Source organism: Chelmon rostratus, chromosome 12 (assembly GCF_017976325.1).
Source record: "Chelmon rostratus isolate fCheRos1 chromosome 12, fCheRos1.pri, whole genome shotgun sequence".
Taxonomy (NCBI): Eukaryota; Metazoa; Chordata; class Actinopteri; order Chaetodontiformes; family Chaetodontidae; genus Chelmon; species Chelmon rostratus.
In genome coordinates, this window is record NC_055669.1 from 5,763,976 (window position 1) to 5,789,177 (window position 25,202).

Consider the following 25,202-nt stretch of genomic DNA (forward strand, 5'->3'; position numbering starts at 1 on the left):
AATAAATCCTTATACTTGAACAACAAAATAGGTTGAACTGAAAGTGTTTCCTTTTCCTTTCCTCTGTTTAGTACTTAATCAACTGAGTGTTTAAACACAATACTAATTTTGACAATGAAAACCAAATGGTTAATGTTCATTTCTTGTGGCTGAAACATGATCAACCATGAGACAAATTCATTTATTAAATGATCCTATTGACTTGAGTATTAGCACTAGCAGTCCTTTACCCTTCGATCCACCCACCTCTACAGTCTTCTAAAAAGACATCCTGATGACGTAGCCATGGGTTTTTGAGATGTGTAGAGCGATGAAGATCTCCTTTGGAGGAGGAAGGCTGGATAAATGGCATGTGGGTGTAATAATACTCTGACACCCTCAGCCCAGTAGCCTAGGAATGAAGTCCATGTTGGACTATTCCACATTTCATGATTTACAACCAATGCAAACATCCAATGCAGAAAGTAGCGTGGCCTCAATGCAGCGAGGCAAAAAGTCAGAGTGTGGAGGTCAAGGTGCTGGATGGGAGTGTAGCACTTAGAACTTCCTGCATCCTCTCTCAGACATACAATTAATGTTTGTGTTTTAATTAACCATAATCACAATCTTTCCCCAATCTTATCCAGGAAACTAAGCTGCCTGACCTTAACAGTGCTGTAGTTGTCATGTGCAGGTACTCTATTGTAAAAAGTAAGAATTTAAAAAATGGTAGTGTGGTTGTAAAAAGACGTGTTGGCATTGAACTTAATGCTGGGCTTTAAAGAATCGTCCAATATCGACGTTCCTGTCTGGCATTAGAGCTGGATAACGCTGGTTGGCAAGAACATTGTTTATATAAAAATGGTCTGTGGTGCTGAAAAGGTTGGGGACCCCTGGTTTTAGGCATTTGAACAAACTGCCAGCGCTCATTTTTCTGATGAGATCTTGATTTGGCTCATCTTCACTGTACATAAAAATGCTAATAATACATGCAATCTGCTGAGGATCGAGTTATTAACTTATAACTGGGACATATCAATCATAATAAAGGTTTTTAAATGTTTTTTTTTCTCACCATAATTTTAAAGTGATCCATTTTAGTGTGAATGCCAACCGAACAATGTACACTTTAGGAACTAAGCAGGATTACAGCCTTGTTTCTGTTTTCTACACATTTCTCATATGATTTTTCATCAGGTCTCTTTTCCCCCTCCTTTCTCCATGTAAACCGAATGTAACGGCAGAGAATGTTAGTGGCAGTCAGGTCCGTAAATGACAACTGGCGCAAAATCAACATTTATATTAAGGCAGGTTTCAGCGGCAAGCAGTGAAACAAAGATGAAATTACCCATCTTCCTTCCCTCTGAATGTTGCCCATGTATCATAGCCAGAACAAATACCACATAATTACATAATTAATCAGATCATGTATGTTTCCCTTCCTTCATTTTTTGTTCTTTTGTACAAGAGTCAAATGCATGTAATCACTTGTACTATAATGTAATCTGATCAGGGCCATGTAATTCTTCATTTTCCAACAGCTCCCTGGAGCAACGGATCTGAGAGCGAGATGAATGTGGCTGAGTCTCTGTCCCTCCTCTCTCTGCTTTCCTTTCTCTAAATGTGGCTCCCTCAGTGTGGTTAACCGCTTGGCCCTGTAGCTGCTGGCAGCTGCCTCTCCCGCCACAAGACACTATCTCTCCTCCTCACTCGTCTCTCTGTCTATCCATCCATCCATCCATCCTCTGCTTCCCTTTTCTCCTCCCCATCCTCCCCTCCTCATCTCCTCCAGCCAGCTATTCTTCTTCTTTCTCCTCATCCTCCCCTTTCGTCCCTCACCTCTCCTCTTTCTCCTCTCTCCTCCCACCCTCCAGTGGCGACACCAACCATCAGGTCCCATCTATCTGTGTGTACGTCAGCAATTAGAGCGTCGTGGCAGCCAAATGCCAGCCATGTCCCCAAGCTACACACACACACACACACACACACACACTCAAAGGATATGCCGTGACAAAACAGCGAGAGAACAAATCACACCATAATTTATAATCTTGCTGCGCTAAAATCTCATTATATTACAGACATATGGATTTGGCGGCATGCACGGCTGGGGAGCCGGTGCTATAAATTCCACCAATCGTAAATTATTAAAGGAAAGATAGAAATGACCGTCGCCTGTCCAGATAAGCTGTAAATCACACTCAAACATGGTTTGTTTAAGGAATTAAGTCCCACATGGTGTAAAGGACCTAACAGGGTATTACTTTAGTCACTGGGTGGTAGAGAGGGTCAAGTTTGAGCTGCCTTAAAATATCAAAGGATTACAGGTTCAAGCCATAAAATAGACATGGGTTTCCTGCAAAGGAGCCTTTATCTTTATCTGTACAACCACCAGCCAGCTCAGAAAACAGAAAATGCCTTCACTATAGCACCTTTTCCCCATCCTGATTGCAATGTTTTGCAATTTGAAGAGAATAGCCAAGCCCACAGCAACATAAACAGAAACCCACAGCTTTGCACACCCTCTCGCCCCAGTCCAGCCCTCCCAGTTCAGAGTTTTGAAGCCCTGGAATTCAATTTAAGGATAAACCCGGCCAAGCATAGGTGAAAGCAGGCTGTAAGAGGGCAGCCCCGGCCCTCTGCTGTCAGCTTGGCTTTTCATTATCACTCTGTCATTTCAGAGGAGATGTCAGGGCTCCCATAACAAGGACATGACTCAGTTCTGATAGACGCAAAGAAACTTGCTGAAAAACAGAACGAGCCCCGGTGTTAACCTGGTTCTGCCAGCACACAATGCTGTGCACTCATGTCATGTCATCAGCGAGGGGAATTGTGGATGTGGGAGAAGATGCTTTTCAGCCATTTCTTGCGTATGGGAACATGCAGTTACTCGGAGTGTTCGTGTGGCTTGATTCAACTTTTGCCAGAATGCAAACACAAACAGGGTGCTGCATTGGCCAAACAAATACTTTCACACACATTCATGATAGATTACTTTAGAACTTATCTTGTGATTGTCACAATGAAAGATAAGATGATTCCAGCTGTGGTAACTTACTGTACTGTGAGTTCAGTTAAGTCCATCCTCATAATATAATCCTCTGTGCATTGTTTTATTTTGCCTTCTTCAAACTCATGGATCTGTTAAGATACAGACACATTGGATCCGTTGACAGATGTCAAGTCGACAGGTCCTGTTCATTTTCTAGGCAGAGCAGCAGATCCAGCCGGTATCACGGCCATGATGGACCAGGTATGGCGAGCTGACGGACCAGTCGCTGTATCTGAATTTGCATAATCACAACTCGTTCTCAACTTTATGCAAATGAGTCTGTCCAGTGCAACGCACCAGGGTTGCTTATTGGGTATGAGTGCCTGCCATTGTTCTACTGTTATCCATCCAACCTTGTCGGAGCATTTGTGAGCAAATGAAAGATATGGTACTCCTCACCAAACATATCATTTCAATCAACTCTTTAAACTCTTGTAATTTGAATTGTTGTTGGAGGCATGATGATTCAGGTACCCGTGAGACACAAAATACAATCAAGGACGTCCAATTTAGGAATAGAAGTTTGAAGGCTTGTCAAGCACCCAGACTCTGCAGAGCCATTTTTAATACTGAGTACAAGGTTTTACAGCTCTGGAAAATTTTTATGGGGGCAACTCGTCTTAGCTTTCATCAGTAGAAAATGGTCAACACAGCGCCTTGCTGGATCATGTGATGTAGGATCTTTTTTGCCTTTCTTGCTGTGTTTGCACTCCCACTGTGTTGCTGGACTGATGTCATTCAAATAAATGAGGGTCCACACTGGACTGGAGTAATTTTTCTAACTAATCCACTGAATATGCTGTCAGTACAAAGTAGTTCCAATGAAAACTGTTCATGGCGTATCCTAAGACACAGATTCAGGAAAGAGTTGGTCCTGTGGAAATAAAAAAAATTCACGTTCATAGTATCCCTTCCACCTCTGAGGTCTGCAGGGGGAAGGCCTTAGCTCTAGAGTGGGGGAAAGTAGCAGCACAGATGCCTCAGCAGTCAAACAGGTGCTATCAAAGTGCTTCCTAGTCAAGACACACAGAGGCAGCATTTAAAAACATCAGAGGGTTGGACTGTAGGGTGGCATTAGACTTTGAATGGAGAGGGATCTAATACATGGATGGTCCTCTTCCTCAGTCAGCCCATTGACTCCAAACTGAGCCTATTAGCAAGACAACACACCACTAATGGCACTGCTACTGCTCCTCATGTGTATGGAGACCACCCAGCGCACACACACTCACACACACACAAAACCCTCTTCACTTTTCCCACGCTTTTGTTACCTAAAACATTGGTATTTTATAGCGTGAAACCAGATCAGAGTGTGAGTTCCTTTAGAAAAACATCACACATCTTGTATGATGAACTGACTGTGGATGAGAGACATCATTTTACAGGACAAGTTAGACGGAATCAGCCTCGTTGGCACTTAAGATCCACAGAGCTGGGGTAAATCAGGAGGCTTGTGTTAAATATACTAACTGAGCTATCATTCTGAACCTCAAAGCATGTATCGCTGGCTGCTGCAGGTCTTGTTTGTGAGATCAGCCTGGATTTACTGTGTATAACGGTGATAAAAAGTGGTCTTTGGACATTTTCAACCCTGTGTTCCAATTAGTTTTTACCTCACATGTTTTCATTGTTTTCTGTTAATATGAAATTTTCTTTTTTTTTTTTTTAATCTATATTTGCTTTTATTGTAATGACTCATTTTAGATCAGTTTGTTGCCCTTTCACTACCAAATCACGAAAATGAAATTGTGGCCCTCCAGCACCTCTCAGTTGCTTACAGTTACTGACCCAAAGTGAGTTACAACAAAAGCAAAAAGTTAGTCTGAAGCTCTTAGGAGCATTTAGCAGTTCCACATGTGACCAGCAGGGGGGTGTAGTGGAGAGGAAGACAGGGGACAAGAGGCTCCTCTGTCTCTCATTCTCCCCCAGTCTGACACACACTCTGTTCTCAAAACACACTCATACACACTTTATTTTGTCCAGTGGCTAAATTACGTATTATACCTTCTCCCCCCAAGAAAAAAGGAAATATTTCAGGTTTAATACTCCAATATTCCCAAACAGTTGGAGATAAAACTCCACTTTGGTCTATTTTGTACAATAATTATCTGTGGCTCGTTATTTTCCAATGATGAAAGTGACTGTTTCTTACAGTGATGGTCAGATGACTGCAGTCGAAAGAGTAAGTGTATACAAGGAGCTGTCGGTGCTTTGGCACAGGTTATGCACAGTCATGAATTTAGTCCAATGAAGTCCAAATGTATTTTAATGAAAGTAGAGGAAAACAAATCATTATTGATCATTTCATAGATGTTAGGGATCATTTCTGAAGAAATGAGACTGAGGCTGAGTTTAGGGAATTTATCACATTTAAATAGCTCACTGGTAAGTAAGTGCTGGCCTTTTCCCATAAAGTCTACATACGTTATTAGTACATGTGTTTGAAGGTTTCTTGATGGATGTCGGGACTTTGCCACACAGCTGCGGCTGTGGAGTGAACTTCCCTCTGTCTCCCTAACTTCAGTCTGCAGTGCGCACTTTATAAGAGTGTCTGGTAGTCCACCTCTTTTTGTTAAGAGGTGGACTTCATTGGCTTTATGGCGAGCAGTCTCTCCAGCGGGTGAAAGAGAGGGGAGAGCGAGCGAGAGAGGGAGAGGAGGGGGATAATTCATTCACTTTGCGCACAAAGCGCAGTGGAAATCACCCAGGGGAACGAAACAGCAGACAGGGGAGAGGCGCAGGGCTCGGGCGGGGGGCAGCTGAGAAACAGTGTCCACACACGCACACGGATAAACACACTCCAAGAAATTTGAAAACACATTTTTTTTTCTGTCTTTCACTCTTGAATGTTCTCGTAAAGAGTGTTCATTTTTGTGGAACTAGAAGAAGAAAGCCAGATTTTGGTGGTATTGACTTTGTGAGGGCAGAAATATCGTCACTATTGATTATATCTTGCAAAAGAGTGACGCAAATCTGGGATATTTACGCTGTCCGGTTACCTGATCTGTCACAGGAGGAAACTGAGAGACCCAGATTGTTTTGAGGCGAGGAGGAGCGCGGTCCTCTGCTTGTTTGGGAGCAGTGTGTGACCTGTTTGAAAAAACTCACATTAAAATCACTAAAGAGAACTGATTATGACATGTAAGTGTATTTTAACCAAGAAAAGGCAGAGAGGTGGTCTGTCTGCGCGTCTGTCAGTCAGTCGTTGAGCGAGCCGAGCGCTGCGCGGCAGCACTGCGCCTCGGAGCGCGCTGGACACCCCTCCCCTCCCCCCTCCCTCCCCGTCCACCCCCACACTCCCCGCTCAGCCTCGCGCAACCCAGCTCCAGCCTCACACACGTCGCTGTTGAGCACTGTGAAACCCCCACCACCCCCCCTCACCCCATCCCCTAACACCACCACTGCCTGCCACCGTCTCTGCGAGCCTGCGCTCCCTCACCGGCTTCACTCCTCTTTGCTCTCACTGATCGTCCCTCTCGGTGTTTCCGCGGAGGGGCTGCACGCGCGATTGCGCTATTGATACCCACTTTACACTGTGCTCGTGGAAAGTCAGCCTCTCTCTCCCCCCCCTCGCTCTCTCCGTCCTCCTCTCTGGCTGCGCTTTGGTAATCTAACAGGGAGGTGTTAACTACTTTTGCTTCCAGAAAGCGCCTCCCGTTATCTCCGGTGCCGCTGCGCAAGAACCAGAAGGGCCGGCGCTGCTGATATTCCTACTCCGCAGAAAAAGTTTTTCGTTTGTTGTGAGGATAAAAAAAAGAAGCCGGAAACCGAGGAGTCGTCTGCAGAAGAAGCGGATTCTGCCACGGCGAGGTGAGTAACACTGACTTGTCTTTTTGTCGTTGTTGTTTGAAGCGCACACACTTTGTGTTTCTCGTTCCGCCGCTCCTCTCTGTGTCGGAAGCGGGTTTCGAGTGGTTTCTGTAAACTTTCTCGGGGACTGTGCGCTTCGCGGTGCGCGGTGGCGTTTCCACGCGTAAAAAAAATTAAATGCAGCCAGAGAGCGAAAAAAGTCACGGCGCGGTCCGTCTCCGTTTGGACACGGACTTTTACGCGTGTGCGCGCGAGTGCGTATACATTTACCCCAGTTAGTATCTGTCTAAGTGCGTGTGCACGCGCGCGTGTGCACAAACAAAAAGTGGCTTCTTGAAAACACTTGTTTCAGTATAGTGCGTGTGTCAATGCCGTGACGCATACATTAACACCAGCACACAGTAATGTGTAGGACTACAAGCGGACCGCGCGGCCGTCCACTGCAACCAATATCTCAACTTTCTACAACTCTAAATATTGATTTTGTGATTGCTTTTGAGGTAGCTGGTTATGTGCTTTCAGAACTAGTGATTAGACTCTTGAGTTATTCTCAAACATCCCAATAAAAGAATTAAAAGTACGAGGGAAACTGTGATCTGTATTATTTCTGCAGAGCTCCAGAGATCTTTTCCTATCATTTCTCGCTAGATCCTCCTCAATAATGAGCGTCAGTCAGCAGGCCTGCAGTGACTCTATTTATATAAAAGTTGAGTTTTTGTTCTTCACATGAAGACAGCAGTAGTTGCACCTCACTGAGTCTTTCTGTCGCTGGTTTTCAGTGGAAGTTACTGTTGCTTTGGAGCATTAAAGCGCTCATAGTGATCAGTGCATGTGGCGTAAACTGCCGCATATTGTCCCCGGTAGTTGGTGTCCAATAAAACCTGATGAGGCTCATTTTAATGAAACGCTGACATGGAGAGAAATTTATGAAGGACCCGTAGACCACAACCTTAGTATAATAATCTGATTACTTATCTTCAAAAACGAATTTGCGCTTTAGTCTCTGTTTTTAAACGTTTTTTTATTCAACCAAATGTGATTGTAACAATTAAAATAAAACAATTACCCAGTCATCATTTGAAAAAAAGAAACAAACTAGGAAGTGGAGTGAAAAGGAGAGAAAAGTGTTTTATAGGAAACTCCCCACGGTAAGCGTGTGAATGCAAGTCCTCTTAAATGCGCAACAAATTATTCTCAGTGTGTCTCAAAGAGAAACAGACGGCTTGCATTCAAGAAGAGGGCGACTCGCTGGGTGCACGCGCACGCGCATACGCAGACACACAGGCCTACACACACTTGGGAAACACCTGTTAACTAGGGGAGCCACTGTAATTTACATCCTCCCCCTAAATAAGAGCGCCCAGCCAGAGGAAGTCCCGGGGGCCTTCCATCTTCATGGCCGGGCGCAGCGAGCCAAAATCGGCTTCCCCCAAGCGTCAGGTCCCGCTGCAGCTGCGTCGGTATTACCGGATCCAACAGTCACTTTTCATTAGCAATCTACCGTGTCGCATCATAAAGAAAGGATAATTACCTTTAATTTAACTCTATTTTATTTTATTTCTTTTTTTTTTTAATTTTGGAAATTTTAGCAGTTTCCACCAGTTTGGTTTTCTTCCTATTATTTTGAGCTGTCCCTCTACATATTCTTTATAAGATGCAGCATGCTTGCCTTTTAAAATTGTTTTTAACGTTTTTTTTTTATTATTCAATTATTTCACTTATTCAAAGTGGCGAACGCAGACCGTGAAAACTCGGATGAGATTGGCTTTATTTCTCTTGATTTCTCTGCGCTCACAATTTCGGATCATTTGTCGTCGAAGAGCTGTTTCACTAATTTGCTCTCACTCCTTTATTTCTTTGCTTGTGCTCCGACCTCGTCTTAGTTCCATCCATGCCGCTGTTTTAAAACGAGAGACCTCACTGAAGCCAACAAGTGAGCAGTCGCTTACGCGCTTGCCGCACCAAGCCGCAGCGCTCCGAACAGGCAATAATAAAATTAGTATTGTGGGGGGAAAAATGCAGCAGAGCCATTAGTAGTAATTTCCAAGCTGAAAAGTCCTCTTACTGCCAGCAATAAATAGCGCGTAAAAACGCACTTTGGGGGCGAAGGTGCGCTCGAGGCGGGTCATTGAACTCACCGCGCTGTGAAGATTGAATTATAGTTCCTCAAAAATCAGAAACTCCAGATCCAGTGAAGGCAGCGTGATGAATCCCTTCAAATTGATTTTATTGATTGTCCGATCAACCAGCCCTGACTTCTAACGACCAGTGGAGCCTTTTCATTTTCCAACCCTGCACATTAGTAAGCAATAATGAGCTTTTAAAGTGGAATATGGTGAAGCAGGACAGGCGTTCAGAAACGTTTTCTTTTCGGCACGTTAAAATGGCAATGGTTTGTTTCCGGTGCGCGGCCAAGTTTTATTTTGCATATTTCTCATTAACACAATTTACTCACAAAGAAAAGTGAGCGCATGCATTTCCCCCTGTAATTATCCGTGTATGAGACGTGTCATTTCACCATTAAAGGCCACACAGTCCATCCCTCTGTATGTTACAGGTGCCACTAAATGCATCATTTTAATGAATAATTTTGAGGATGACTGTAAGAGATTTATTTGATGCATTTTTTTTTCACTTAATGTTTACAAACAGAAAGGCGGTTTTCTAAAATCACTGTTTAATTCTTATGATTTAATGATATGTTAATGAGACATTCAGAGCGATTGATTTCAGTTACTTTGCTTAATAATAAGGGTTAAAATGCATTTAAACCACCATTTAAATAAGCCGGTGATCCCTAAATGGCCAGTTTTAATGAAGAAAAATTAAAGCTGCATTTTTTCCTCACACGCCATATTTCACTTTTTGTCTGTTTAAGGTGTTTTGTGGTCTTCGTCGTAAAATGCTCTCACCCGGACTGATGCACCCCCATGTCACTTTCTCACATTTTATTATTTTCCGCTTCAGTTTTCAGACCTCAGTGATTTATAGGCCGCCGCTCGTATTCATCAAACTCTCTTATTTCAAAACGCGCCAGAGAGTCTGGGATTTCTTCTGTTTCTCTGAAAGTCAGATTTTGGTTTTAACTTTCGCGTTTTTTAATTGTAAGTTTTTATGTGAGTCGTTAGTATTAATTCAGAGACGGTGCCTCGGAGCTTTGGGGTTACACAGATCTGAATCACTCACAGTGATGCCTGTGTTCAGATGTGGAAGAAATGAATTTGAAATTAAACAGCACGAGACGGGCCTTCACGTGACAGCCACGAGGAATTTTGTGCGTTTGTTTTCTCAGCCAAACTAAATATAATGACCTCTGTTTTTAATTTTTAATTAAGTCTCATAATATCTGTGCGCTATTTATTTTTCTCACTTTTTCATTTAGGCCTCATCTTCTCTCTGAGGAATAGTCTGCAGGCGCAAAGAAGAGAAAAAAAGTGTCGAGGTTGGAGGAAAAGTAGCAAAAGATGATTTATTTGTCAGCGTTTTCGATCCTTACCCCCCTCCCCGGCAGTCAGCTGTTATTGCTCGCCATTGATCCCTCTTCCTCCCCTCCTTTGCGCAGCGAGAAGTGACCTAAAATTAATGTCCATTTCACACCTCTCCTCCGGATCGATGGCCGCAGGGAGGGAAGTTTATTTTAATTTGGACCCGCAGAAACGCCGCGTAACTATGAAACAGTAATAATGATTAAAAAAAAGCTTCATTATTAATTATCACGGCGTAGATAATCATTAAGTGGTTGGCGAGCAGCTTCAGCATCATATTCGACACATGTGGATGTTTTTTGGAGAGAGTTAATTGTTTTTTTTTATTTGATCTGATTGAGGATTTACGCCGCTCACCAACTTTTATTTATCGCCGCATCTCTGGGGGAGAAGAGAAGAGTAATGAAGGGAAAAGAGAAGAAAAAAGCGGATGTACCTGCTGCTGTACGTTTTCTCTGTCTGATCAGCCACCCGAAACAAAAACTATGAATCCGCATGCATCCAGGCCTAATGTGTGTGTTCTCACCTCGCATATTTGGGGATATTAATGCGTCACGACGCGCGCATTAACCCCCCCTCCATCACATGACACTGATAGTAAATTAACCGTGGATCGCTCAGTCGCGACTAGTTTGATGACCCCCCTCGGTCTATTAAGTCCTATCAATATGCACTAATTCCTCATTCTTTATTAAAAGCAGAAGCAACTCCTTCTCCACTCCTTCACCCCCCCTCCCTCCCTCCCCCGTCTCTCCGTCTCCTCCCCCACCCCCTCTGTGTGTGTTTTATTATTTTGTTGTGCTAATAAACACTACATACGAGAGCTAATTTGACATGCACGCGGTAATTGAAATAAACGCGTCGGCGGCAAATAACAAGTGTTTGAACACGCAGACGCGGCAGCGGCCCCCTCGGAGAGAGACCGCGTCCTGCGCGCTCTGCATCTTAAAACTTTCTGTTATTGTTGTCTTGTTATCGCTCTTCTAATCACCATAATTAAGTGCGAAGAGCCGGATGCAATCATTTAATGGATGGATATTGTAGGGCTGTCTCGCTTATCAAACGAACCCAATGTTTTTTCCTCGCTGGAAATTGCAGCCTGTCCGCGACGCAGATTGTGTTTTGGGGCGATTATGAATGATTTGTGCAATATTTCGTGTTGGAAAGTTTTTTATTGTGCATTTGTTCACACACCGCCACTCTCTTGCCTCATATTTAAAATGCATTCTGCTCATGGTGTTGGTATGTTTCTAGGAAAATAATTATTTAAACTGTTTTCTTTCATTGTTTCATTTAAGGTGAATGAGTGTCCACATTTCTCTGGCTATAGAAGCACTATTAAATCATATAAAGCATCCCATTCTCTCGTCATAGTTTAGAAAATACATGCAAATTGATGATTATTTCAAACAAAGTGAGCAAATGAGAATTCTGCTGCAAACCCTGCTGAATTCTGCATGCAGACCCAATGATTCCTGTTATTGATGACAGGAAAGGGGAGCAGCTCATGTCCAGTCATTTTCTATTGGAAGGAAATCACTCCATGTGGGGGATGTAGCGCTGTGTTTAATGGTTTGATTGCATTGGAGAAGGCAGCCACTGGTAATGCCGTTACAGCGGAAAATATCACTTGGAGACGCTATTGGCAACAAGAGAAAGTCAAAGAATTAGCCTAATGTGGGGTGGGGGGGTTGAGTTGTGTCGGATGTCAGATACTTTTTATTCTCCATATTGCTCCGTGTCTCTTTCTCTCTGTATCTATCCCCCTCCGCCCCCACCACTGCCCCCTCCCCGGCTCATCATATCTCTCACCCCCCCACTCCTCCTCCCTGTTCGTCAATTACACCGAGAGCCATATCACAAGCTCCCTGCTTGGAAAATAAGCTAATATTCACCCCCTCCCTTCGCACACCTCCCCAGAAGACACTGTTGGTGCATTTGCGTCCATCGATTGCAGACACACAGTATTTGCGCAGCCTACTTATAATTTTTCTCTGTGCAGCCGGCCGGGCATCCGGGCAGCAGGCGAGACCGATACAGGCCGTCAGATCATACCGACCGATGCAGGAACACACGCCTTTATGCATCTGCATGTCCACACACACACACGCAGTATGATATCAGCAAGTTAACATAAAGATTTGATTGTTGGTTGAGCATCCTCTCAGCAGCTCCTGGTCTGCTGCTCTGCATCTCTGACCTCAGGCCGCTGTGCAGAGCAGAGCAGATCATTTCCCGGCAGGTATCAAAGACGTTTCCCATTGTTCTCATTATTAACTCACAATAGAGGATTATTACAGCAAGATCTGGGAGTGAAAACAGTGTACCTGGCAGCAGTTTTTCCTTGTTAAACTTGAACTAATTGGCTTGCACTTGCATGCAGCCTGTAGTACAAACCGGCCAGCCAGCCGCCTGTCTGCCTGCCAGCCAGCTAGATTAGTGGCTGCTGTTGTACACGCCGGCACAGCACAGCAATAAAGAGTCATAGCAGGGCGGCTGGTGCCACACACACACACTCAGTCACTCTGCTTCAGGACAGAGAGCAAGTTCTGTCACTTGTCAGTCAGCAAAGAGACGTTGGTGTCGTCCGTCAGGCTTAGAAGGAGTTTGCTAGTGCGTGCCTCTTTTCTGAAAAGCCAAAAGTTTAAAGCATCATGACTTCAGCAGAAACTGATAACTATGAGGCATGAGAACAGATTGTCAGCTTTTGAGCGTAGGTCTCTTCTGGCTTCTGTTAAGCTCCGTGTTACAGCCTGTCACAGCTTCCTTTGCTACATAAATCGAGCACATGAAAATGTTTTATTTGCAGTAAAAAGGGAGGGTATTTATGTCATTTTGTCCTCTGTTAGATATTAAGCGATGTAAAGTGACTTCCAACAGCTTGCTGCGATTATGAATTGTTATTTTTTGGTGACACATAAATGTCCATGTCCAGAATACAGGCCGATACTGCAGTACCTGACAGCAGCCAGATATGTCAAAGGAAGTCTATTTAGCATAATTTCAGGGAAACAAAAAGGAAAAAAAAAAAAAGATGCTAAGATTTGGTTTACCAATGATCCAAAAATACACTTTGGCCATGGTAATCTATGAGCAGTGGAATGGTGTGCTTTTCCCATTTAGCCTTGTCTGTACCAGGAATTAGCTGGCCCCGCTGAACTGGGCCTCGCTGGTGCTGCCATGAATAGAAATCCCTGCCACAGGTCAGGGCCGACGTCCAGAATGATTTTTGTCTGCCGGCCACGACTCTGTCTCCAAAATCACAAAGGCTTATTTGAGAAGTAAATCCTCTTGCTTTCTTTTTCTTTTCTTTTTTTCTGGAGTACTGCATGAATGTCGCAGAGCGAGTCTGGGAAAGACAGATGACTAAAACATAGTCCCTCTTATTTTTTTATGCATTCAAAAAAAAATACAAATTAGTTTGAGTGTTCGCTGTTGAGTAACACGTTCTCGAAAATATATTTATTGTCCGTTGACTGCTGCACAAAGCTTGCATGTTCACTCGCACAAGCTTGTCCAATCCTTATTGATTTTCTCGCTGAATATTGCCCAAGTGTCATTATCCACCTCAGGATGATGTGTGTGTCTGTATATTATTAAATCTTACTGTAATATTTTTTCCCACTGCTGATGCCTGTATCTCCTGTTAACTGCAGCAGCTGCTGACTGAGGCGAATAACCTGGTTACAGATTTCATATCAGAGCGGGCGAAAGAAAGACGGAGGGAGGAAAGAAGAGAGAAACGTGAGATTGGATATTTGAAAGGCATTCGGAAACAAAATTTGGGTTTTACAGCTGAAAGGAAAGACAAGGACAAATAATATGAGAGAGAGTGGGGGGGTAGATGGGTGCGATCCTTATTCACAAGGACGTTTGAGCTTTGCCTCATGGCCAGACATGAATGAGTAGATTTCAATAGTATCGACTGTTGCTTCGGACATCAGCAAACACACACGCAGACACACACACACCTACTGACGCAAAAGCACAAACACTGCTGTCTGTGTGGAATACAGAGTGGTCCTGTGTGCAGCTTAGCTCATGCTTTTTATGCTAAAAAGAACACATGCACACACCATACAGACAGGCAGACCTCCCTCTATGCGTGTGTCATGATGGCAAATATTTAATATCTGACAGCAGGGTTTTAAATAGCAGTGTTTTCTTTGTCTTTTGGCTGGTGAAAGGAGTCTTCACAATGCTCCGGTTTACTCTGCAGCATTTGAAAAATTCAAATAACAAGCCTTTTTTTCATATACACGTTTGTGTTTTCATTCAACTTCAAGCAAAGTGTAGTTTTTGGCTGCGTTTTCTTCTGGTCATGTCATGCATGTGAGCTGCATTGATATGCACGTTGTGATCATGAGAGAAGAGTTACCACGCTGTCCAGTGAAAACACATGTCTTCATATTTGCAAAAGAAAAAAACCAAACAAAAAAAAAAGAAGCTCTTTTGTGGTTTTGGACAATCCCTCCAAGTCTAAGGCTAAACTCATTGCATTTTCCAAAAGAATGTCCCGAAACTTCTAACAGGGCCGTATTTCATGATCGGTTGGCATTTTTGAGTTGCACAGTTTTCATTGGACAGCAGCAGCATGTTGCTGTGTTATGATTAGAGGTGTTACATCTTTGAAAATGGCAGCTTAAAGATCCATGAAAGATCCTTTTTTCTATAATAAAAAATGATTTTTTTCTAATGATATTTATCGTTTCTACCTGAAAATGTCGCACCTGTATTAGTATACCTTGCTCTATTGATAGTCCATGGGGTTGACAGTTTCCTCTAAAATGTTTATGTGGTTGATTTTAATGGTGGTTAAAATGCACAGTGCTGTAATTACCCTAAAATAAGACGTGCCAAGGCTTTCAGGGTAGGGTGAAGAACAGCGAGAGAGAAGTATAGAGTACAAGGTTGGCAGAAGCTGAGGGTAGACTTTAGAGGCTGTAAATTTTAACTGGAGTTTCAGGGCTGTGAACATGAACATTTTGTTCTCAGGAGGGTTTAGTTTTCTCTTTTACACTACATACCCAAGATATTAGCGCTCCTTACTAAATACCGATTAAATTATGGGAGCATGTATTTAGATAATTTTGCATGCAGTTAGGTCAGTTTAGTTCTGTGGTGTTGTAATATGCTGTGTAGTGTTTTTCAATGTTTTTTATTCTTCAAAGTCTCTAAAGTGTCTCTACATGATCTGGTGTGTATGTGTGAGTGTCTGTGTGTGTTCACCAGAGAGATGAGATGAATGACACAGCTTGGCCTGTCTCGTAATAAAATGTAAGAGTGGCACTTTCACGCTTGTCAACAATCTCTAAATATACCCCTGGACCGGGAAGTGTGTGCTCACACACACACACACACATTCAGACAGGCCTGCGGTTTTGACTGCTTTTCTCTCTGTCTCCATTAGAAAAAAAAAAAAAAACTTCAGCTTCTTTACTTCCCGACAGTCTCACACACACAGACGCGTGCGTACACACACCAGTCACAGTCGACAGGACATTTTTATAACAAAAATTGGATTCCTCTTCGTTCCTCTCTAAAACTCAACAGACACACTGGAAAACTCGATCTGACAAGCCTCGACACCGTGCTGGAACAGCAAAAGCGTTGGTTACACACTCAAAGCAGCCATGCAAGAAAAATATTTATTCCGACCAGTCAACAAAAAGGAAGGCTTCGATAAGACGGCCGCTCTTTGTCACCGCTGTAGTTATTTGGATCCCATTTCCCCTCTTCTCTCCTGATCCTGACACTCAGAACTGCTCGTGTTTCCTCCCTCCAATCCTCCATCAGAGAACCAGCCCACTGTAACATCTGGAAGACAACAGCAGTGAGGATATTCTAGCTCACATAGGACCCTAATTTGGAAACCCTCATCATTCTCATTATCGGAGGCCTAACGTGCTATTTTGTATCCGTAATGCCACCATCAAAATGTCTTCTGCCCTTGAAATATTGCTGCTGAGCTCTCCAACAAGCAAATAACATGAATAATAATGTTTATGACCACATCTACCAATTCTTTTGCATTGGATCTGTGACTTCTCCCGCAGCCCCCCTCTCAGTCGCTCATATTTGAAATCCTCTCCCAGAATGATGTTAAAGCACATTGTTGTTGACACCGCAATTTCGCCGACTGGTATAACATTGTCACTTAAAGTGCAGATTTGACGTGAAAAGCCCTCCTCGCTGTTTGTATTTAATATCGCGCTGACAGCTGTATCATTCTTGCACACTGTAATCAAATTATGACAGCGTGGTAAATGTTCCCCTGTGACATTTTCTATTATAAAATGCATATACCCGGTGTCAGACAATGTGTGGGTGGTATCCCTCAGTGGCAAATGGGATTGTAAGTGGCACCGACTGACATTATGCATGTGTGCGTTAGATGTAATTGCACTTGTAAATTGATGATATGCATAGGTGTATGTCAGCTGGAATTATGATGTTGTTTTAGAGATAAGGTGAAAAACATCACTGACTTTAAGCAGCTTCATGACACTTCTATTAGTGTGATAACAGCAGAGTTAGAATTTATTGTAGGTTGCACACGTGAGAATAATATTTTTAACGTGTGAAAACATCCATATGAAAACAACACAAAAGTTAAATGCGGAGAGACAGCTGAAGGGCTCCTCGGTATCGCTTTCTAGAGGCCTCATCGCATGCACGTGTGTGTGTGTGTGCGTGTGTGTGCGTGTGTGTGCGTGTGTGTGAGTGAGTGAGAGAGTGTGTGTGTGTGTGTGTGGGTGTGTACGTGTGTGTTCGTTCACACATGTGCACACAAGACCACCAGGCCAGAAGGCAGCCAGCTTGTGTCAATCACCCAGGGACATAAGATTTTGTACCCTTTACTCTGATATCACACCCTCTTCTCTCCTCTCCTTTCCTTTCCTTAGTTCCTCATTTCCTTGCCTCTCAGTGCCTCTTGTTTCTTTTTTGCTTCTTCCCTCCTTCCCCTCTCCTTTTCTTATCCTCTCTCCTCTTGTTTCCTCTCGCTTCTTGTTTTCATCTCCCCACCTCCTCCTTTCTTCTTTTCTTTTCTCCTCTCCTTTCCCCTCCTTGGTTGCTAACCTCTCCCATCCTGTTGTATCATCTCCTTTACTCCTGTTTTCTCTCCTCTCCTGTTGTGGCCTGTAAGGGAATATCCTGTGTCCTCTTATTGGATTGGCTGCTTCATGTTGGCGGCCCTTCACTCGCCGCCCCTCGGCCTGCTGGGTAATGATAATAAAATTGAAATATCCCGGTACTTATCAGTGTATTACCACGCTATCAACACCTCAGACACACTCCGACTTTAGAGGTTATACAGGAGAAAGCGTGATCTGATATACAGCGCGAACAGAGAGAGGACACCAGCAGAGAAAGTGAGAAAGACGGAGAGAGGAGGCGAGGGAGTAAACTGATAGACAGAGAAAGGGATGGGGAGAAAGGAAGGCAGGAGTTTTGTCATGGCTACATTTTCAAGGTGCTATTTCCAGGATGGATTGCGGTAGGTAGGGAGGAGAGGGTGAAAAGAGGAGGTGGAGGAGGAGGAGGAAGAGAGGCCTGTAATGTGACTCTGTGGCATCTGTCCAGACCAGAGGAGTGTTAGCGTAAGCCGTTCTCAACACTCCACACTAGTCTACTGTACATTTGCGGTAATGTAAAACATCTCACATCTCCCCATCTCTCTCTGTCTCTGGGCCCTCGCCTCTCTCCTTCCTCCTGGCAGTTGTTGGAGTGTGTGTCTTTGTGTGTGTGTGTGGGAGGCGGGGGAGCGTGCCAAAGCCGAGATCAGGTTTGGAAATTGATTTGAATGAGTGTTGTGGACAGCTGATAGCTATAAAAGATTTTCTCCTTTCATTTCCCAGGGAGTTTCTACTTTGATGTTGGCTGGTAGTCAACACAGCTTTGAAGCTCGTCTCGAGCGGGCCAGGCCGCTACTTGATACTGTGCGAGTTTGTTGTGTGTTTATGTATGCGCGCACATGACTTCATGTTTGACCTTTTCACGTTACATTGGGGTTGAATTTTGATGGCAGCGGTGACTTTTATGATAATATGGCCAAGAATTGCACTTTTTCATTGCACAAAATGGCATACGATTTTATCTGATTTAATAAAATCTGGTAAAATTACTCATGATAACCTATTTGCATGTAGCCAGATCTGATTTCTTTTTAATCCCACCTCCGCTTATGTATGACAAGCACATCTTTACCTACTCTTAATCTTAACGTATTGGACGATTAACAAGCCAGCCACCTTCAAATTGCCCTTTGGGGATAAAAATATCTGAAATGTTATTTTGTCGTTTCATCAGCTGCCTCTCTGCATTCCTCCGACTGGCCAATCACACGCTCCAATCTAATCCCCGCGAGGGAAGATTCTAGTCTGTTGCCACGGATGCCGGGGGGGTCGTGAGGTCAAGTACGGCTAATTTATTCACTCAGTCAGATTTCCTCTGGCTCGTGGATGGCAGATGGAGAGCTCTGATATGATATCACCCATCTGAGTCACCCAAGGGAGAAGAGAGCAGGAGAGACGGGGGAGGGAGGGAGAGATGGAGGGATGAGAGGAGAAGAGATTGACAGGAGAGATGTAAAAAGACAGGGAGGACAGATAGTAAAAATTGGGGAATTAAAAATGGTTAGATAGAGAGATAGGAGAGGGTAGCATAGCCTGCAAGAGTGTGGAGTGCGTTCGCCCCACCGAGTCGGGTGTCAAGCTGAACATTGAGCCACATAGCCTCTTATCAGATGTGTGTGTGGGTGTGGGTGAAATGTGTGTGTGTGTGTGTCCTTATCTTAAGACAAGTGGTTCTGGTCCAATAAGATCCTGGGAGATGGTAGGAATAAGCGGCTTAGACCAAGATCTGAGATGGAAGAGGGAGGGGAGGAGAGATAGCGCTGGGGAGATGAGAGGAGGAGATGACTATGAGAGAAGAGGAAGAGGAGGAGGAGATGGACAGATTAGGAGGACGGAGGACAAGAAGGGGACATTTGGAAGGAGATGAGACGTGGAGGGCTGTAGAGATCGGAATGGAAAGATGTGATGTGGAAACAGTTTGGAGAAGTTTTTTTAAAGAGCAGGAGGGAAAGAGGAGGGGAGAGTGGGAGAAGTTTGGGGTTTGAAATAGTTCTTGGCTTCTTGTCAAAAGGCAGGGATTTACAGGATTTGATCAACAGTGTCAACTTGAGGACACTTTTTCCCAAGAGGTTCTGAATTTGTGGCTTCAACAACAGTGTCCACTTAAGAACACTCAGTCCCCAAAGGTTTTGACTTCAAGCCTTGGCTTCCAGCGCCTCCTTTATTAAAAATTTTCCACTCAGCTCTCAGCCTTTCCTCTGCATACAGATGCAAGACATTGATCTTTGTCAGTTGAAAAAGCAGCACGCCTCTTGTCTCTGAGAGTACCTATCATTAAGAAAAGATAAGGAGGTCTAAGATAAATGTGACGGGGTGTGCGAAGGGATTTGAATTTTTGTCATGTATATTAAAAGAGCTGATTTTAAGCACTTTTGTCAGCACAGATAAGATCTTTTCAAGGCTGTCCAAAACAGCAGAAACCTCAAGTAAATCTGCTCAAGGGCAGGTCTCATCTAACCTCGCTAACCACAAATCGTCTAAAAAAATGATGTGTAAGAAGATGTAATCATCCTTAGCCATTGCATTCTGTATGTTAGGGGAGAACTCTGTTGAAAGGTCAGAATCCACAGTTGTGTTAACTTGGCAGCTGTTCTTGTGTCTTGCATCAACGTGTTGAGATGAAGACCACATTTTTCAGGAAAATATCCCAAGTTGCTTTTCTTCTCTGATGTTGAACTACCCAAGAATTATAAACACCGCTGTAGCACTCTGAAAGTGAATCGAAACTCATGCTTGTGTTTTGTATCTCCTCAGTTTGGCGACCACATGAAGATGAGGAACCAGCTTTGACGACCTACGGGTGTCCACCCTCCCCGGACCATTCGGCTTCGGCACCACATCCAACAAACTCTCCAAGAGGGAGGCATTTACTGCTTATTACCCAGGAGGAGAAACTTAATCTTGACCGTTTATTGTATTTATCATTAGGACTGAAGTCATTCAAACTGTGAAGTCTGTGGAGGTCTGAATGTACCCAACGGCACTCTCCTGGCACGGAAATATCTGCACTGATCTTAGCTCAAGTGAATTTGGCTGGCGACAGATGAACTCACTTTCGTTCAACTGAAGAGATATGAACTGAATTGAAGCTAACCTGAGCTGATGTTGGCTGACATTCTTTAATTTCTTTAAGATTACTGTTCTCTCTTCAAACTGCTCTTTTCTGAGCCCCTCTTTCAGAAAACCAAATCCTTTAAAAGTCCAACCTAGATTTTCTCACATCCTCAGACCCTCTCCAAGGGTCTTGGACATTGTCTCAAATCTTATTGAGGAGGAAGCATCTCCTCCTCCTCCTATAATCCTTACGACCTCTTCCCTCTGTCCAGACATGGACCTCCACAGGGCAGCCTTCAAGATGGAGAGCTCCTCCTACCTGCCCAATCCCCTGGCCTCCCCGGCCCTGATGGTCCTGGCTTCCACTGCTGAAGCCTCTCGCGATGCCTCAATTCCCTGCCAGCAGCCACGTCCATTTGGGGTCCCGGTTTCTGTTGAGAAAGATGTCCATTTGCCATTTAACAATGGTTCTTACACTTTTGCATCAATGTACCACCGCCAAGGTGCGGTCCCACCAGGATTCCCCAACAGGGACTTTCCTCCATCCCTCCTCCACCTCCATCATCAGTTTGCTCCACCTAACCTGGACTGTTCGCCAATCAGCATGCTGAATCACAGCGGCGTTGGTGCCTTCAGGCCTTTCGCCTCACCTCCAGAAGATCGGGACGGTGCACCGGGCGGGTATCAGTCTGCTTTCACCCCAGCCAAGCGCCTCAAAGGCTGCCTGGATGCAGAGGCTTCACCCCACCTGCGGTACTCTGATGCAGAGGGGAAAGAATACGACTTTGGCGGTGCCCAGATCCCTCCTGGAGGCTCACCCAGCAGCGCCTTGAAAGCAGTGGAGGACAGTGGGAAGAAGATCTTCGCTGTGTCAGGCCTCCTGTCCGATCGAGAGACTTCCTCCAGCCCTGAGGACCGCATCGAACGCTGTAAGTAGCAATTCATGGCTGTTCTACATTCACGGAATGGTTTTATGAGTATTACAGTGGTGTTCTGGAGACTTAACACCCTAGGAAGAAACTTTTTTGTTGGGTTTTTCTTACATACATATTTGTCACCCATTTGTATATAAGATTGGCTTGTAAGGCATGTTAAGACAAATCAGTGGAACTTGTTGCATAATGTGCTCACATTATAAACAGTATATTTACACAACACTCAACACCACGTATTGTTCTGAAAGTCTTTCACAGTGCAAACACAAATTAGCCCCAATGTGCTCTTGTAATGATAAGAAAATGATAAACTGTGCAAAATTTGGGTGTGATAAAATGAAGGAAGACACCACATCACTTGATGTATGCATTGATGTACGGTCTTGAATACGTGTTACACACAGCCCTAAAATCACAGCGTGTGCAGGATTGTGTCACACTTCCAATACTCATCCCATGTTTGATCAAAACCTTCATATTCTAGGATTGATCTACAGCTCGACTGTAATTAAACCTGACACATGCACAAACCTTTACAGCAAGACGCACAAACACACACGCACACACACGCACACATACACGCACACGCTCTCAAAACCAAAGTACAAGTTGCTTGCAATTTGTTAAAGAATGCAAATTTTTACACACTACCATCACACAGGGCAATAAACAATCCCATCTATGTTCTCTTGTCATCATCCCTGCTGGCTCTCCCTATCCTTGTTTCACAAGCCCACAAGCTCCACTGGTCACATTAGCATTCACCAGTGGAAGGATGCCATTTGGCCCTCACGCACTGGGAATCTGATTAGTGTTTGTGTGTGTGTGCGTATGTGTGTGTGTGAGTGAATGGTTCAGAGACCGGCCATGCTCTTTGCCATCAGCATTCATCATAGCTCCACGCTGGCAGCCCTGTTGCCAAAAGATTTACCCACATGCCCAAAACCTTGGCAGGCCCTGTTTGTGTGTGTGTGTGTGTGCGTGTGTGTGTGTGTGTGTGTGTGTGTGTGTGTGTGTAATAAAAGGGAGGTGGGAGAGGGGTTGTGATAGCTCCAAGCACAAACACACAAGCATCCACAAACACTCTTCCAGGCACACAAACAGCTCTCAGCATGAGCACCGACATCTCCTACACATGTCAACAAGCTGCATCGGATCTCAGTGACAAATTAGGAGAGAGGCAGACAGAGACGTGCCCGTGATGTATAATTTAACTAAATGAGAAGCTCCTTTCCCTTCTTTCATCATTTGTTCTCTCCTTTCTTAAAGTCATCCTATCTCTCCTCTTTTGTCTTGATTCCTTCTTTCATTCCTCCTCCACATCTTGTTGAAGAAGGAGAGCCTCTGTGTGTGTGTGTGTGTGTGTGTGTGTGTGTGTGTGTGTGTCTGTGTGTGTGTGTGTGTGTGTGTGTGTGTGTTTGAGGGATGCATCCTTGATGGAACACATGAGAGACAGAGGCGACGACCTGAGACTGATCCGATAAAAAGACCACCGCGGGAGAGACAGAGAGGGTGAGGAAGAGAGGGATGAAGGAGGGAGCAGAGAGAAGGAAATTGGCAAAATGACACCCAGTGGCTGGCTGGAGAGGAATGAGGAATGAGAAGGAGGAGAAAGATATCAAAGAGAAAGAGAAAAGGACATGACCAAAGAGAGACAAGAAAGGAATGATATCTCTGCTATGGAAGTGTAGTCTCATTACGCTGCTTATTTCAAACATTTTTTGCCTTTTTACCCAATACACACTTTCTGTTTGTGGTGGCTTTGAGCCTACTGGAGTAGTGCCTTGCTCAAGAGAACCGTGGTTGTTGGGTGTGGAGTGCGTCACTGCCATACTTGCCGTGTTACCACTACAGATTTGTGTGCGCTAAGACAGAGGCCAGAAATAGATTCGGAGATGGGTACAGGGCTCCTGTGCTGTCTTTTGGAACGGCTGAATCTGTATCTAATCAGGTTAAATCTTGGCACAAGTAGCCTCCACCTCCACCATAGGCTTCTAATGCAATTGGATGTGCAGAGGCACTGCTCACAGCAAAGAATTATGGGTTCTCCATCACTGGTTTTGGCTATCCAGTGGAGGCGCAAAGAACAAACAACACTTTGGTACAGTCCCATGAGAACAGTGCTCTCGCTGCTTCACACACACATTAGCTAACTAGCAGCCTCCGCACTGCTTCACACATTCCTCTCGAAAATCTCGCAGTGAAAAGAGGTTTATAATGCTTCGGATCATACAGTGTCATCAGAGTTTCTGGGACTACAGATTAGACCTTTTTGGCAGGAGTTTGAAAATGTACATCCGTGCTTGAATTCTTAATATTTTGATAGATTTTCAGTTTGCAATATTTCCTTAAGCTGCAGAAAGCTACATAATTCTCAAGGGTGCGTCCAGTGTCAGTATGACATTGTAAATTTAAGTGTGGACTTTGAATCTATTTGTGCCAATAAACCTGTATCTTAGCTGTGTTGATTATTTACATGGATACAATTAATGGCTGTTAACTGCTGATATCGCTCCACTCAAGAGATAACTGACTCAGATAACAATTAAGTGTTCATAGCTGACAAGAAATGCATTGATTATGTTTTCCTTTTCCATTCTTTAACATCCAGTCTAACTTTGTACATATTAAAGTTCGGACAACACACCACATGTTTGCCTATAAGCTGCTATGCTCCATCGTCAGATACAGTGCAACTGTAACAACTTTTCAGTTATCTCCAATCACTTCTGGAGCTTTGACAAAATAACCTGCTTTTTCTGCAACTTTATGGGCTTCATCAACGCCTGGAGCTAGTTCAGTCATCATGCCCAGTTGTTATCATGTGACTTCAGTTTATAGGCATTTACACTGAGGTTTGTTTTCACTTTGTATGATAACATCCTGATCACGTGAATTTGAATTTCAGCCTTCCGGGAACTCCTCATTGCATAGCACAGCACTTCCTGGTCTGCACACAGTCATTATGAAACACTTGAAAACTCTAAAAGCCGGTTTGGGAGGACATTTGTCGAGAGTGCATCTTGGAAAGATTTCCATTTCACATGTTGGTTACCATGGACATGTGCTAAAGTTGAGTGAAAGGTGATCTCTGACGCTTTAAAACCCAAAATAAACTTTCCACGGTGATGCACTTGCTCATGTCAGCATTCACAAAACCTTTGCATATAGCCAGAAATGAATGTGTATAGACTGCATGATATCTATATGTCCAGATTTTTATTCACTGTAATCACAAACCTTCTCCAACCTTAGCCAAATGGTAACTGCCATGTGCACATATTGCAGAAAGTGACTTTTTTTCTTCCAAACACTGAGAAAAAAGACTAAATATAATCTTGGAGTCTGCACAATTGTCCAACACTGAGGTTCTTTGCTGGAGATAATGTTGCCTATGCAGATGCTCAAAGTAGAATAAACAGGCCTGCATGTCCGCTGTCCATGTCAGAGTGCATCAGAGCATCAACACCCACTTCCTGCATTCATCCATTTACATCTTGAATATATCTCCTATCCTATTACAATCCAATCATTTGTCATGTACGTTAATCCCAGGTGTGAAGGCGATCCTTTCATTGCTGCACACCAAATCTAAAATGATGTGAACACAACTTGAAAAACCGTACAACCCCAAGCTTCCCTGAATGCATTTCTGCCAAGCCTGCCACATTCCACTCCAAGCAACAGTGGCCTACTCTGTGCTAAGACCTCCCAAATCCCCCCACTGCACCGGCAGGCACGTTGGCTC

At 44.0% G+C, this 25,202-nt stretch overlaps 1 protein-coding gene across 2 annotated transcripts in view; it reads left to right on the top strand.

Annotated features, from left to right (window-relative positions):
* Nucleotides 1-6,695: 6,695 nt before the first annotated feature.
* The window catches only part of rnf220a (ring finger protein 220a), a 162,440-nt gene continuing 143,933 nt past the window's right edge, over nt 6,696-25,202 (top strand). Inside the window, exons 1-2 of one of the 2 annotated variants that reach the window (XM_041948690.1) lie at nt 6,696-6,844; nt 20,220-21,448. In XM_041948690.1, coding sequence (XP_041804624.1) covers nt 20,794-21,448 — 655 coding nt within the window. In that variant the 5' untranslated portion in view covers nt 6,696-6,844; nt 20,220-20,793. The remainder of the gene's footprint in view (nt 6,845-20,219; nt 21,449-25,202) is intronic. The other variant, XM_041948689.1, reaches the window with a different exon arrangement.